Here is a 14,694-nt window from a genome sequence, read left to right as displayed (position 1 = left end):
AGCTCCAGGGCTGGGCTCAGGCAGGACAGAACAGAGCAGGGAAAGATGTCCCGGCTTCCTCTTGGGGATGAGAACTTTCTGCTCTTCCCCTTCCCCGAGCTGTCAGAGGTGTAGGGGTGGGTGGGATGCTCGTCCCACATGTGCGGCCAGAGCTAGAGGAAGAGGTTGGATGGCAGAGGCTGAGTGGGCACTGGCTGCAATGTGTCAGTTACAATGACCTTGCCATCCCTCCACCATCTGTCTTTATTTGCCCACTGTTGCTATGGCTGGGATGGGACGGCGTCAGGGTGTCTGCCAAGCGCATCTGAAGAGCCAGATTGTGTGCCTCCCCTCACACCTCTGCCTCTGCCTGCCACTCAAAGGCTGGCCTGATGGCTGTGGCACTCAAACCCACCTGTACTGTGAGAGCTGCAAAGTTTGCAAGTGCAGTGTATGTGGCATGGGGCTGAGCGCAGCTTAATGGATGCACCAGCTCACCTCCAGCTGGCCGTTGCTGCCGACCAATGAGCGGCCAAGGGGCCAATGAGTTGCAGCTGCTGGCAGGCGCTGCCAACCCCCGCGTGCTCACTACCTCTTATGCATGCACCCGGCTAGGCTGGAGAGGGCCAGGGCCAGCAGGGGTGGCACCCTTGCCATCTCCAGGGTGGCCCCGCAGGCCATATCTAAACCCACTGGAGGCCCGATTTGGCCCACAGGCATGAGTTTGACATGTCTGATCTAAGAGTTATTTTTAAGGATGATTCAAATAAATATGAATTATATATATATATATATGAAAATAGAAATGTGTGTACTTAAATATCTACCTGAAAGATTCTGCTTCTAAAAAATAATACCTAAGAAGCAATCTTATAATTCCAAGAATGGAATAGGATGAAGGAAAGGAAAGGAAAAAGGAAAAAGGATTCACAGGCTAGGGACTGAACCAGTTTTGTGAATGCAAAACATTTCCTGTTTCACTGAGCTTTTGGGCAATAACAATAAATAAAATAGATGGAAAATATATGTCATAAGAAATGTTTTTGTAATTCATACTGTTGGTATTGGCTTTATTTGTTTTTTTCGTATAGGTGAACAGCTTTCTCTCTGTAACTATAAAGAGAAATGAAATGTCCCCACTTTCACCTAACAGTGGCCCTGCAGGAAATGTATGTCAAGATGTCACAAAAGTTTGCAATATTGGTGAATATCTGTAGCTCGAGTGTAGGAAGAGGGTAACAGTTCGTTCTTCAAGCTTGTGGGTTGGTTTATCGACATTTTGTTACCAGGCTAGGTAACATCCTCAGCAGTGTATATAAGGGCTTCAGGTGCGGGTGTGTCAAGTGACGGTCTTGTGATGGGTCTTGTGATAGGTGAGAGTTGTCAGTGGGAGTGTTACAATGGGTCTTGTTACGGGGAAGTTACGTCAGGTCAGAGTCATTGGGAGGTAAAGTGCTTGTTGGGGGGGCTTCTGTGGGTTGGTTGAGGGTCGGTGCTTTTCTCTGGTTGGCTGTGTGGTTGATTTGGATTTTGAGAGGATCATAGGCTGGTTGTAGGTCGATGTGTCTGTTGATGGAATTGCTTATGGACTGCCAGGCTTTGATGAACTCAAGAGAGTGGTGGGTGGTAGTGTGGCCAATGATTTTTCATGTTGCTCCAATCGAACTGGTGCTGTTTGGTATCAGTGTGAATACAGATTAAGGATTTGGGATCATGGTGTTTGACTGCCAGCCAGTGTTCGTGGATCCTGGTTTTTAATTGACGTAATGTTTGTCCCACGTAGAATTGGTTGCAATGGTTGTAGTTGATTTTGTATATTCATTGTTTCTTTCATCCTTCTGTACCTTTGTCTTTGGTTCTGGATAATTCCTGGCAGAGTTTGGCTGTGGGTTTGTGAGAATGAGCTTTCAAGCTCACAATAAAAACTCTCGACATTTTTACATGTGCATTGGGACATCTCATGTATGTAGCTAAAGGCCAGTTTGCATCCCAAGGCATATTTTGTCACTTTTACCCTCTTTCCCTGAAGTTGCCATCATCTTGTTCTTAGCTTATGAGTGAGATGGACTTAAGTTATGATTAGCTGTACCAGTCTTAAAATAAAGTTTTCCCCTTATTCTGATATTACCCAAAATGAGTCCGAAGTGTGTGAAATCTGCTAGGCTTATTTTGATGGAGAAAGGTTAGGTGATTGGCAGTGATTGGCAACAAAGGCAAGTTGGAGAGTGCTGATGGGAATAGCAAGGCTGAGTAGTTAGCACTGCAACTTTGGAAAGGCCCTGAAAAGGATGTGCAGAGCTACTCTTAAAAAGACACAAGAGTTTGCACGGAAAAACAGGATTGTGAGAGTAATGAATTGTGTACAGCAGGGGTGTCAGACTCAATTTCATTGAGGGCCGTATCAGCATTGCGGTTGCCCTCAGTGGGCCGGGTGGATATGGCCTGGGTGGGCGTGGCCTACTGGGTGGGCGTGGCCAGAGTGCGTATGGCCTACTGGGTGGGTGTGGCTAGAGTGCGTATGGCCTACTGGGTGGGCATGGCCAGCTCTACATCGTTCGCATCAAGGGTGCCTATGGGGGCCTGGGCAGGACTGGGACAGATCTGAGGGTCTCTGGCAGAAGGAGGGTCTCTGGGCCAGGGCCAAGGCAGTGGGGGCCGTTCCCTCACTGTTTCCAGGATGGCTTCGGGGGCCACATGAAACCACTTCACGGGCCAGATCCGGCCCCCGGGCCTTGTGTTTGACATGTCTGGTGTCCAGCAACCACACAGTCACACTGAGTTGTGTAAAGAGTTTACTTGTAGGATAAAGTAATAGCACAGTCCAAGAAACAGTCCAGGTCATACACAGACACTTAAAAGTATAGCCGATAAAAGTATAGCCACAACAGTCCAAGGATTATCCACGACAGAGTCGTCTTACCAGGCAGTAAGTCAAAACACATTAATCACAGTTCTTCAGGTTCTGCATACAGTAGCAAAGCAAACCACAAACCATGACAAACAGTAATCAATAGCAGAGAGACATGAATTCTAACAGAGAGAGAGAAGCCGTGTCTCTAGCTCCCTCTTATGGCCATTAGGGACATTGCTGACCAATCAGCAGAAAGTATACCGCAGTGCATTCACTATTAAAGGTATACATTACAGCTTTAACTGCAACCATACAGTCTTGGTTTAGATATTGCCAACCCAACCAGTTAGGCAATAGACATAGTCCTAACGGGCCCTAAGATATCCATAGAGTTTATACTTAAAATGTTTTTTGACAATTTTTTATCCTCCCAGGCGAACTACTCTCAGCAATATCTTAGGACAGAAGAATTTATAACCTTAGCAACAGTATTTTTATGTAAACCACTGTTATTGTTTCCTATTTATTTCAATAAACAATCTTTAATTTTATGTAGGTAAGCAATGGTAAGGTGTACAAAGGCCCATTGTTAAACTTAACATGCTTTTGGACTTGGAGACTGAGGAAACTCTTAATTCTGTTTTTAATTTCTTTGTAAATGCTTATTGTATGATTTTGCTAATACAGGTGACTAATTAATAATGAGGTAATTAAATGAAACAATGATGCTAGACATAGGAATTAACTATTCACCCAGCATTCTACCTTATTGGTATATTTCATGGGTTTAATACACTTTCTTATGAAAATAAAGTCACTGATGCAAAATATTGCTTGTTGCTACTTTTATCAGGAAGCTCTAATTATGTTTGCTTCAAAAGCTAGGTAAGACAATGGATTATCCTTATGGAATGAAATATATGTGGAGGACTACAGACTGTTCAGATTTTTATTTAAAATGATTTATTTAAAAACATTAGATCTTAAGCAGGATTAATAAAATATTAAAAATTTAAGCTGCTATTGGAATCTGTATCTGTAATTCAGCTAGCTATTTCTTTGTCTTTGTGTATGTTTGTGTGGAGAGAGAGAGAGAGAGAGAGATGTCTTCTTTTTATGAATGGTACATTTATTTAAAAAATGTATAAAAATACATTCTTTATGTAAGATAAGACAAGTCCAAAATATAACAATGTTAGGGCTTGGTAAATCATGTATTTTAGCCAGATTATCCAACGATACCTAGGGCAACTATAAATAAAACCAAAAAACGAGATTTACGGGAGCAGTTTATTTTTATGGGTTATCTTTCTTTCTTTCTTTCTTTCTTTCTTTCTTTCTTTCTTTCTTTCTTTCTTTCTTTCTTTCTTTCTTTCTTTCTTTCTTTCTTTCTTTCTTTCTTTCTTTCTTTCTGTATTTTCTCTTAGTTCCTTGCTTGGTTTATAGTGTCAAAGGCTTCCCCCTACCCAGCCACAAACTGAAATTCTGGCCTCAGAATTAGTTAAATTTTAGTTTGGCAAAAAAAAGCCCCAATAACAAACAGATTTAAGCCCATTTACACCTGAACAATCTTATTGTTTTAAAATTATGACATTAGAGACATGTGGGCAACTCTGTTGTTTTGGAGCAGATTTTCTTTTGCTTCATTAAGTCAGTGAATAATCTTTTGCTAAAATGTAATATGATCTGTCATTCTTTTTTTCCTCTATTATCCTCTGCATTGGCTTATTCGATACAGCAGAAAAAAAATGTATGTTAGTTAAAAGTCTTTATTTGTTAGTTGTGTTTGGTAGGAAATTAATTAAATTAATGTCTATTGTTGCCAACATTTATTGTTGTCTTTACAGAAAGAAGTTAATGAAACACTTGATGCATAAAAAATCTAGCAAAGACTGTAAAAGTGAATTTGATTAACTGAAAATTATTATTTTTTACATAGTTAATTACAGTTTGTTTGTTTTTTAAAAAGGGAAAGGAATTGGAATGAGAGGAATGAGACATTAATTTTCAATTCTGACTGTTATATTTCCTCATTCAAGATATGTGCTGGATTCAGATTATCATCTCCCTTCTTGACTAGTCTGCAGAAGTCTTTGAAAATTCTTCCTGCTGACCTGCCTGAATGGAGGGGACTGTGGCCCATGTTGAAAGAGGAAATGTTATGGAAAAATGAAGTGGAAGAATGGAAGCCAAAACAACTTCCTTTTGGATGAAATATAATATATTCCACACATAAAATGATACCCCATTATATATCCCCCTGGTTGATTATTTGTTCATTGTTTCTACAATAGCATTCTGAATACTTCAAATGCAAGTATAAACAATACATCAAATGCTAACAAAAATAGCCCAGCCGTACATTCTAAAATATTAAATACGTTTAACACTGCCTAGAGTTGGTATGAAATAAAGGCAACCTGTAAACCTAATGATATTTATTTATTTGCCATATTTCTATAGCCTCCTGAATCTCAAAGCAACTCTGGGTAACATGCAACTGATAAAAATCATAGGAAAACAATAGAAAACCAATAGCAATAAAATCCCCCCCCAAAAAAACCTGGTGCGTAGCCACACTTCTTTAATAAATCCACATTCTCATCCTACCCTGGCATCATCCTATCCCAATGCCTGGAGAAAGAGCCAGGTTTTAAGTGCTCTCCAAGAGGATACAAGGGTAGAGGCTTGTCGTAACTTGCTCTGTACCAGCCTACTACCGGCCCTGCAGAAAAGGCAGGGACAACCCCTTTACAAATGGCAAGAGGCTGGAACTAAGCCTGCCAAATTTATTAACATAAAACAGAGCAAAACAAGACACGAACCATGAAACAGGAGCTATTCAAACGGTTGCCTTCAGCAAATCAGCCCTCCCACACATTCCCCTTTTAAACAGTTCAGGGCGTGGCTTCTCTCTGCCTCCTTCCGAGGTGCCCCATTGCCTTCCTCTGTTTACTCCTGATTGACTCCCTCCTGCGTTGGGCATCCTTGAACAGGGCCAGCTGTGGGTCATCTTCATCCACGCTGTCAGGCTCACACAGCTGGGTCTGCATCGTGACCAGCTGGGAGGGGCCTGGCTGAGGGCTCTGCGGAGCCTCATCAGCAAGCTCTCCAACACCCTCAGCAAGCTCTCCAATACCCCCCTCCTCCTCCTCTGAATCGTCCGACCCAACTGCCGAACCCACAGGCTGACCCTGAATCACAACATAACTCAGGGGGAAGGTATTTGTAGGGCAGAGGCTGTAACAAAAAAGAAATAGTAAGGAAATATATAAGCACTTGTCAGCAGAACCAGAAATGGAGCCTGCAGTACAGGTGGACTCTGACCATTAGATCCGTGACTGTTTCAAATTATGACAGGGAATTACAAGGCATGCTCATAATTATGAATGTTGCAACATCCTTACAGTCACGAGATAAAAAGTTAGCATGTATTGCAGCTCCTCCTCTCTGTTCATCTCTCCTCCCACATCTAGGCCACCCTGCACAGCAGCACTCGACTGCAGCACTAGGCCAAGGCAGAAGTAGAGTCTCGGGCCTTTGGCAGTCTCAGACAAATCCTATGGCCCGGGCCTTAACTTTAGTTCTTGTGCCACTGCTACCATTGAGTGCTGTTCTCCAAGGCACACAAGTTTTGGGTAATGGCACAATTGTCCTTGTTGCCCAGTGTTCTCAAGCATCTGCCATGCACCTCTTCCTGTACCATCACATCCGTGCAGTCTATCCAACGCAGGACCTGGTCACATGAAACCTTGTTTCCCAAAGGCTACCTTGGAGCTTGAACTAGCAGGACTTGGGAGGTCTTCTGAAGCTTTCGATAGGCCATGTGGGCTCCTCAACAGCCAGAGAAAAATGCCTGAATGCAGCAGATAACTCAGGAGCACTGGGTGACAGGGTAATTGTGCCCTTGCCCAGGATGTGTGCCCTACCCTGCTAAAAGTGACCCAAGGTATCTTTAACCAACTTACTGCTGTCTGATTTGCTATGCGGGATATAATAGAACAAATCGCTGTTAATAATAAAGTATCCTAAATTTTAAAAAAGAGCACAAGTAGGAAAAAAAAATGCATTTCTAAAGAATTCTTAGAAAACTATAGTTAATACTACAGTACCCATTAATTATATTCTATAATTATATATATTAGATAATGTTAGTAATACATTAAGGTATGGTATCTGTTGTTTTTGACTGGGGATATCGAATATCACAGTGTACTTTATTTATTATTTTATTAGCATCCTGATGAATAATCTTTGCCTGTATACCTATGTTTTAGAGCTAGTTACCTATGTTTTAGAGCTATTCTATAATGAGCAAAATAAATGTGGGGTCTTACGGCTACCATTTATGTCACTAAAATGTGACATAAAAATCATTGATTAATTGATTTATTAAAATGGAAAGTAAAAAAAGAACATACCATAGTTTCCGGCATATAAGACTACTTTTTAACCCTTGAAAATCTTCTCAAAAGTCAGGGGTCGTCTTATACGCCTGGTGCTGAAAATTTAGGGACAGGGCTGGCTGGAAAACCTGGAGCGGATCTCCCATTTAGTCTGCGCAGGGAAAGCGGGACCAATTAGAGAAGAAGCTGCAGTCTGTGATTTTTTACAGGCTGGGGTCTGGGCGTCTTTCCTTCTAAAGTTGAAGAGCAGCTGTAGTATATCCCAACTTGAAAGGCAGGTGGGGAAGGCAGCAGCCAGAGCAGCCGCTTAGCTCTAAGGACACATTTGACTCAGGAACTGGGCGGGCTGGCTGGAAAACCTGGAGCGGATCTCCCATTTGGTCTTTTTTTTAAAAAAAAAATCCCATTTATATCCTGCCCTTCTCCGAAGACTCAGGGTGGCTTACAATTTAAAGCACAAATCAATGTGCTTAGCAATAGCCTTCATTCTGTGTATATGCCTGTTTATTAGGGCTTTCACACACACACACACACACACACCCAAGCAGCATTATTACAAAGTCAGCTTATTGCCCCCAACAATCTGGGTCCTCATTTTACCTACCTTGGAAGGATGGAAAGCTGAGTCAACCTTGAGCCTGGTGGGATGCGAACCTGCACTAATTGCAGGCAGCTGGTGTTACTTAAGGCTCTGCGCAGGGAAAGCTTTAGAGTGAATTAGGAAAAGTGAAAAAGTGAATTAGGAAAATAGGGAACGGTTGCTGGAATTGGGTATGTGTAGTTTAACAAAGAGAAGGGTAAGGGGTGACATGATAGCAGTTATCCAATATCTCAGGGGCTGCCACAAAGCAGAGGGAGCCAAGCTATTCTCCAAAGCACCTGAAAGCAGGACAAGAAGCAATGGATGGAAACTAGTCAAGGAGAGAAGCAACCTAGAACTAAGGAGAAACTTCCTGACAGTTAGAACAATTAACCAGTGGAACAACCTGCCTCCAGAAGTGGTGAACGCTCCAACACTGGAAGTTTTTAAGAAGAGACTGGACAGCCATTTGTCTGAAATGGTATAGGGTTTCCTGCCTTAGCAGGGTGTTGGACTAGATGACCTCCAAGGTCCCCTCCAACTTTTTCTTCTTCTTCTTTCTTCTTCTTCTTCTTCTTCTTCTTCTTCTTCTTCTTCTTCTTCTTCTTCTTCTTCTTATTATTATTATTATTATTATTATTATTATTATTATTATTATTATTATTATTATAGTTTAATCCACTTGCACTGTTTTATGTTTACATGTTTGATGACAAACAGCCTTATGTTTATAAGTGACAGTTTTCCTACTAAGCACCTGCATGTCATAAGCATTTGAATTAAAATTACCATATTAAAATCAAATCTGATGTTTTTTTAATTTTTATTTGGTGTGCGTTGGAAGAGGGGTAGTCTTATACGGCGTGTATAGCCCAAACCCTATAATTTAACAGGAAATGTAGGGGGTCGTCTTATACGCCCAGTCGTCTTATATGCCGGAAAATACGGTACCAAGTCCAGTTTTTTTCTTTTCTTTTTATGAACCTTTATAATCCCTTTTATTGGGGTGGAGTCAGGGTGACTGGATGGAGCTGAGCATTTACTGGTCGGATGCCCTTCCTGATACCTATGCAGAGTTCACAGCAGATATTTATTCTTTGTGCCCAAATAGGGAAACATCTGCTGCTACCTAGGATTGAACTCTCAACCTTTAGAGTGGGAGGCAAGCATCTTCACCTCTAGGCCACTGCACCACTCTAAGCTCAATCACGACAACAATAGAAGGGAGAGTTTTCAATATCTGAGTTAGAACTGGTAATAATTATGAATTCTTTTCCATTTCTCTCCCCCCCCCAACCAGGCAACAGATGTTACAAAAACAAAATATTGAAGAGAAAATATTTAGGAAATACATGACGCACATAATGGCAAGGGAGAGATTTGAACAATCTAAGGCAAAACTTAAAGTGGTGAAGGAACCTCGTGTAAAATTATTGTACTCATTACCAGTCATTGGCAGTTCAGGCACTGCTGTGCCTCTTGCAAAGTATGAGGACTAACTAAGAAGGTAAGGAAAATGAACACAAACCTAATTTTGACTTGTAGTTTAAATGTTTCAGACAAAAAAAGTTAATCAACTTCTAGCTAACCCTGTATATGTTTCTTCTAATGCTGATTTTGACAACACTCAAAAAAAGAAGCTGATGATTAAATATAATGCATAAATTCAAATATTTCAGCTTTTCCAAATAAAGAAAACACAGCTGTGGCCTGTTGTGCTAATTGTTAGCAAATTTTGACTTTTAAGCCGCAAATATTTCAAGCATGCATACAATTACCTCTGTATTTAGCTTTAAAATTAAATTATTCAATGCCATATAAAAATAATTGAGGAAAAATTCGTTGGTTGTTAATGCAACCAAGTAGCATGAGTGCAATTAAACATGTTAACTATACTTATTGCAGGCAGGACAGCGGGAGCTTTGCCTCAGTGATTCCTTTGTAACTGTATATAGAACAATGCCATAAGCTATTAGCTCTGGATAGAATGTATTTTCAGTTGCTCTCTGGCTATGCCTAATGCAATAATTTGGTCCCAGCTGCTAACTTTCATTAACACGCTGTGTACTTTGATTAGTTTCATTAGCTGCTTTCCTATGTGTAATTAATTATGTTTCTCATTGATTCTATTTTAATTCTTTGTATATATATTTCTCCATGTGTGTCATGGACAGGAATGGAAAACTCAGCCAATTGCTAGGAGGAGATGTAAGGTGTTTTCTTGCTTCCCCTAATTCAGTCATCAACCTATTTCCAATTTTACACAGCCATTTAAAGATCTCCACCCTTTTTTGATTGTGTCATTTTTTGTGCAGTACTCTTTTCACAATTTAGATGTACTGCCATAGGCACGATGAGATCTTCTCTTTTAATTATTATTTTGCCCTGTAGATCCATATGGGATGCAGAGAATGGTGTTACAGAGAGCTGGGAGCAAGCTACACATTACGTCATTCATGCATTAATGATTACTTTTATTAAAAAAAAGCAAGTAAAAAAAGCAAATAAGCAGTTGTCTTCGTAAGTCTGTTTCTAATTATGAATTGACACACAGAATAGTGAGGATTACTTGTTATAATATTGTACTTGTGTTCAAATTTGTAACACCAATCAAATTTATATTAGCCAAGCCAAGTATCACTTTTTAAGATTCTTATCTGTGCCCAAATTTTCCTGCCATTTTTTCTTATTATGTATTATGTTTCTTTTCTAAGCCTATAATGCCTTGAATTCCATTTATGCTCTGTAACAGTACAATATTCGGAAACGGATTCTATACTGTTTATTTTTAGGGTTATTTCCCCCCTCCCCCCTTCTCTCTCTCTCTCTCTCTCTCTCTCTCTCTCTCTATATATATATATATATATATATATATATATATATATATATATATATATATATATATATATATATATTCTTAATAATTTTTAAAATACGAATCCCAGGCATATTTACTTAAAGTATAAAGTCCTTGAACACTGGGATGGATAAAAACAGTCGTTTATTGTTAAAAGGTCATTAGAAACAATAAAAAGCAACCATATGAAACATACCTACCTAATCTAAGCTTTTGCTGGTCCTCTGCCAGGGTCTTCAGAGAAAGCATTGAAGGTTGGAAAGACCATTTGTAAGCTTGTTTAGTTCTGCGCTCTGCTCATTGAGCACATGATGGATCCTCTTCCAGCCAATCGTGATTGTTCTGACCTTCTTGCATTGCTTTTCTGGCAGTAAGACTGGATTAGGTAGATATGTTTCAAACAATTGAAACACACACACACACACACACACACACACACACATTCTGTGATGAAGCAGTAATTTGTTCCACAGGGAAAGTAGGATATTATTAAAACTTAGCCTTCTGTTTGCTTTATGTATTGAAATGTTGCTCACATTTTGTTCACAATCTTCTCACAATGCAAAAGTGAATACATTTTTGTAAGCATATTTCTCCTGTGTCATCTGGAAGGCCTGCCAGAATCCCACCAGGCAGTGCAGTTAATATCAACTCTCCAAAAATTCAACTCCACTTCACAGACTTGAGAAATGACTTAAGCTGTTTTATTGAAGACAAGAAAGAAGAAATAGAGAAAATCTTTTTATTTCCGAACAGGAGAATGAAGCTCTAGGTATTTTCCAAGGTTTAAATTGTAAGCTTCTTTCTACCATCTTTTTGAGACAATGGATGTTCGAAAAGTGGAGAATCCATTCCAACCTAATGGTTCTGTCTGGCAGAGAATTATTTGTTGCTGTCTTGCCAACCCCAGTCCTGGCCGAAGCTACAACAAAGAACCAGATCATTATTCCTTGTTGTAGATTTTGGCAAAAATGTCTCTCTGTTGGTGATGGAAATAAGGCTAAAAAGGAATGTAATATTGATAAAGGTTAATTTAAAAGGTACTTCGTGGAGAGGTACACCAAGTCTCCCACCTGGAAGGGCTTCTGGGGCCTCCTCTTTTTGTCTGCCTGCACCTTGGTGGTCTCCCCGGCTTTTACCAGGGCCTCTTTCACTGCACCCCACACATTCCTCATGTGCATCATCCACTCCCTGGGTTGGCAAGGCAGTGACTCCTCCTGGCTGTACTCAGGTATGGGAATGACATCTCTGCCATGCACTACACGGAAGGGAGCAAAGCCGGTGCTAGGATAGGGCATGTTGAATCAGGGAAAATAACAGAGGTTATACCCTAAGTTGGCATTATTTCAGACTTGAAAGACCATTAGCTGCTAGTTAAACAATAAAATTGCTTACTATATATATTACATCATTGCTGTCCATCAGAGAAACTGTGGAATTTAACTTTCAACCTCAGCTCATAGTTTTGCTTATCAGTCAATCATACATGTTCTATTTGATAGCTTCAGTTGCTTTTTAAGAGAGGCTTATTAAGGCACTTTTTGGCACTCAGCACTTTTACATATGTGTTATCTATCTATCTATCTATCTATCTATCTATCTATCTATCTATCTATCTATCTATCATCTATCTATCTATCTATCTAAAGGTAAAGGTTCCCCCGCACATGCATGCTAGTCGTTTCCAACACTAGGGGCCGGTGCTCATCTCCGTTTCAAAGCTGAAGAGTCAGCACTTGTCCAAGGATGTCTCCGTGGTCATGTGGCCGGCATGACTAGATGCCAAAGGAGCACGGAACGCTGTTACCTTCCCACTGTAGTTGTCCCTATTTTTCTACTTGCATTTTTACGTGTTTTCGAACTGCTAGGTTGGCAGAAGCTGGGACAAGTAACAGGTGCTCACTCTGTTACGCGGCACTCGGGATTCGACCTGCCAAACTGCCAACCTTCTGATCGACAAGCTCAGCGACCTAACCCACTGAGCCACTGCATACACACACACACACACAAACACACACAGACACACACACACACACCTTTTTTGAGAGAGAGAGAGAGAACAACAGAATATCATTTTTAATGTGTGCCAGTGTGCTCACAGTAAAAAAACAATAAAGGTTATCCTATCCTCTCCTGTCCTGTCCTGTCCTGTCCTATCCTGTCCTATCCTATCCTATCCTATCCTATCCTATCCTATCCTATCCTATCCTATCCTATCCTCTTAGGAAGAAGTAGAGATCAAATGGTTAACAATTATTTATTATATGAAATCTACTGAACAGTGTACAGCAGGTTTTGTTTCACCCAGTGTTTAACTACATGACTAGTTTCTGCTTCCCAGAGATTTCTTGGATACTATTCTTTATAAAGGTTTCCCCTGTCCAGTCATGTCTGACTCTAGCGCGTGATGCTCATCTCCATTTCTTAGCCAAGGGAGCCAGCCTTGTCCAAAGACACGTCCTTCATCATGTGGCCAGCATGACTATATGCCAGGTTGCATGGAATATGCGAGGTTGCTGTTACCTTTCCTCCAACCAAAGTGATACCTATTTATCTTTTCACATTTGCATTTTTTTGAATTGCTAGGTTGGCAGGTGCAGGAGGTGGGGCAAATAGTGGGAGGTCACCCCTTTGCATGGCGCTTGGGTCTCAAAACCTGGGCTGTCAAATTTCCAGCTGACAAGCTGAGCCATTGTGCCCCCTGCATTCTTAAGGTAGGGATGGACAATGCCCAATCTATGGGCTGTTGCAGATTAGCCCTCAACCACCTCTGAATCACCAAGATCATATTTAGAAATATGATAGTTAACTGCTGAACTATCTCCTACTGGTTTTCAGCAGGAAAACAAAACAGTGCAGAAAACCTAAAGAGCAAGCATGATGGAGTAAACCTACTAGTAGATCTGATTATAGGTCATTCTTACCATTTGTGGTGGTATGCAAATCAATCAACATTTTTTCTATTAAATAGATGTACATCATTTTTGTTCAACTTTTGAACAGGATGGCTGCTTAGCTGCTTTTACCATTCCTTGTAAATTATTTCTGGTTAATCTATTAATTGTCTATAATTTTATTTAAGAGAATATCCTTTTGAAGTTTTATTTTCCCATAGTTTTATACACAGTTGATAGTAATTTTAAAATAGAGGGTGGCTTTTTATGTACGAATATCTATTGCCTTTTGGGGTAAGCAACTTTATGCAAGGGGCAGAAAAGTATGAATTAGTAAGACTGACATATATTAGAACAATAACAAATATAGATAGAACCATGTAAATATCATCCATGGTTCTTCTACATTCCTTTCAATCCCTACAATTCATCCTTGTTTTCACTGTGCTCCATAACAGCCTTTTATTTAAACTCCTCCTTTCTTTCTTTTTGAGGATCTCATCAACTCCAACCATAGTTTCCGTAGTCTACCCTTCCTCTTGAAACATCAGTTTTCATATATTTGTTTGGCAATTTAGTCGTCAGTTATACTCTCTCTGTGTACTGTATATCAGCCAGTAACAAAAAAAATCATTACATATAGAACTACACCCACCTTTTATATCCCCAGCCATCGTGCCTATAATAATAAAAACATATACTGTACGTAAATATCCCTTATATATTTATCATTATATATTTATTAAAACCCAAAAGGACATGAAATAGCTTTCTCTTACTCCTTGCTGTAAGTTGGCCATTTGCTAAGCGTGCTGTTTATTATCATGCATACTAACTTGCAGCAGCAGCAACAAAGCTACCAGTTTTTATTTCCATATTCATGTAAAACATTCTCTAATTCAGGCCTGTTTACCATATGCTTTCTCTAATTCACCATATATATGGGTGTTTTTTCCCCTCGCTTTCATAGTTAAATAGTTAAAAATCTATATTGTAATATATGTACATTATGTGTTGAGCAAGTGTACATAATAGGCTGAGTATATAATGAGGAGTTAGTTATTTCCATGAAAGATAGAAGTACCTGTGGTGGAATTCATTTTGGTAAAGTGCTGCATCTTTGACTG

The 14,694-nt window shown here is 40.0% G+C and overlaps 1 protein-coding gene across 1 annotated transcript in view; it reads left to right on the top strand.

Moving 5' to 3' along the window:
• Positions 1-9,315, top strand: part of LRRIQ3 (leucine rich repeats and IQ motif containing 3) — a gene marked incomplete at its 3' end in the record, with an annotated part of 69,074 nt that extends 59,759 nt beyond the window's left edge. Inside the window, exon 8 of the mRNA XM_083358141.1 lies at positions 9,117-9,315. Coding sequence (XP_083214267.1) covers positions 9,117-9,315 — 199 coding nt within the window. The remainder of the gene's footprint in view (positions 1-9,116) is intronic.
• Positions 9,316-14,694: the final 5,379 nt, after the last annotated feature.

This window comes from Vipera ursinii (genome assembly GCF_947247035.1).
Source record: "Vipera ursinii genome assembly, chromosome: 3".
Taxonomy (NCBI): domain Eukaryota; kingdom Metazoa; phylum Chordata; class Lepidosauria; order Squamata; family Viperidae; genus Vipera; species Vipera ursinii.
The sequence above is the reverse complement of the archived record's forward strand: the minus strand, read 5'-3'. Positions and strand labels throughout refer to the sequence as shown.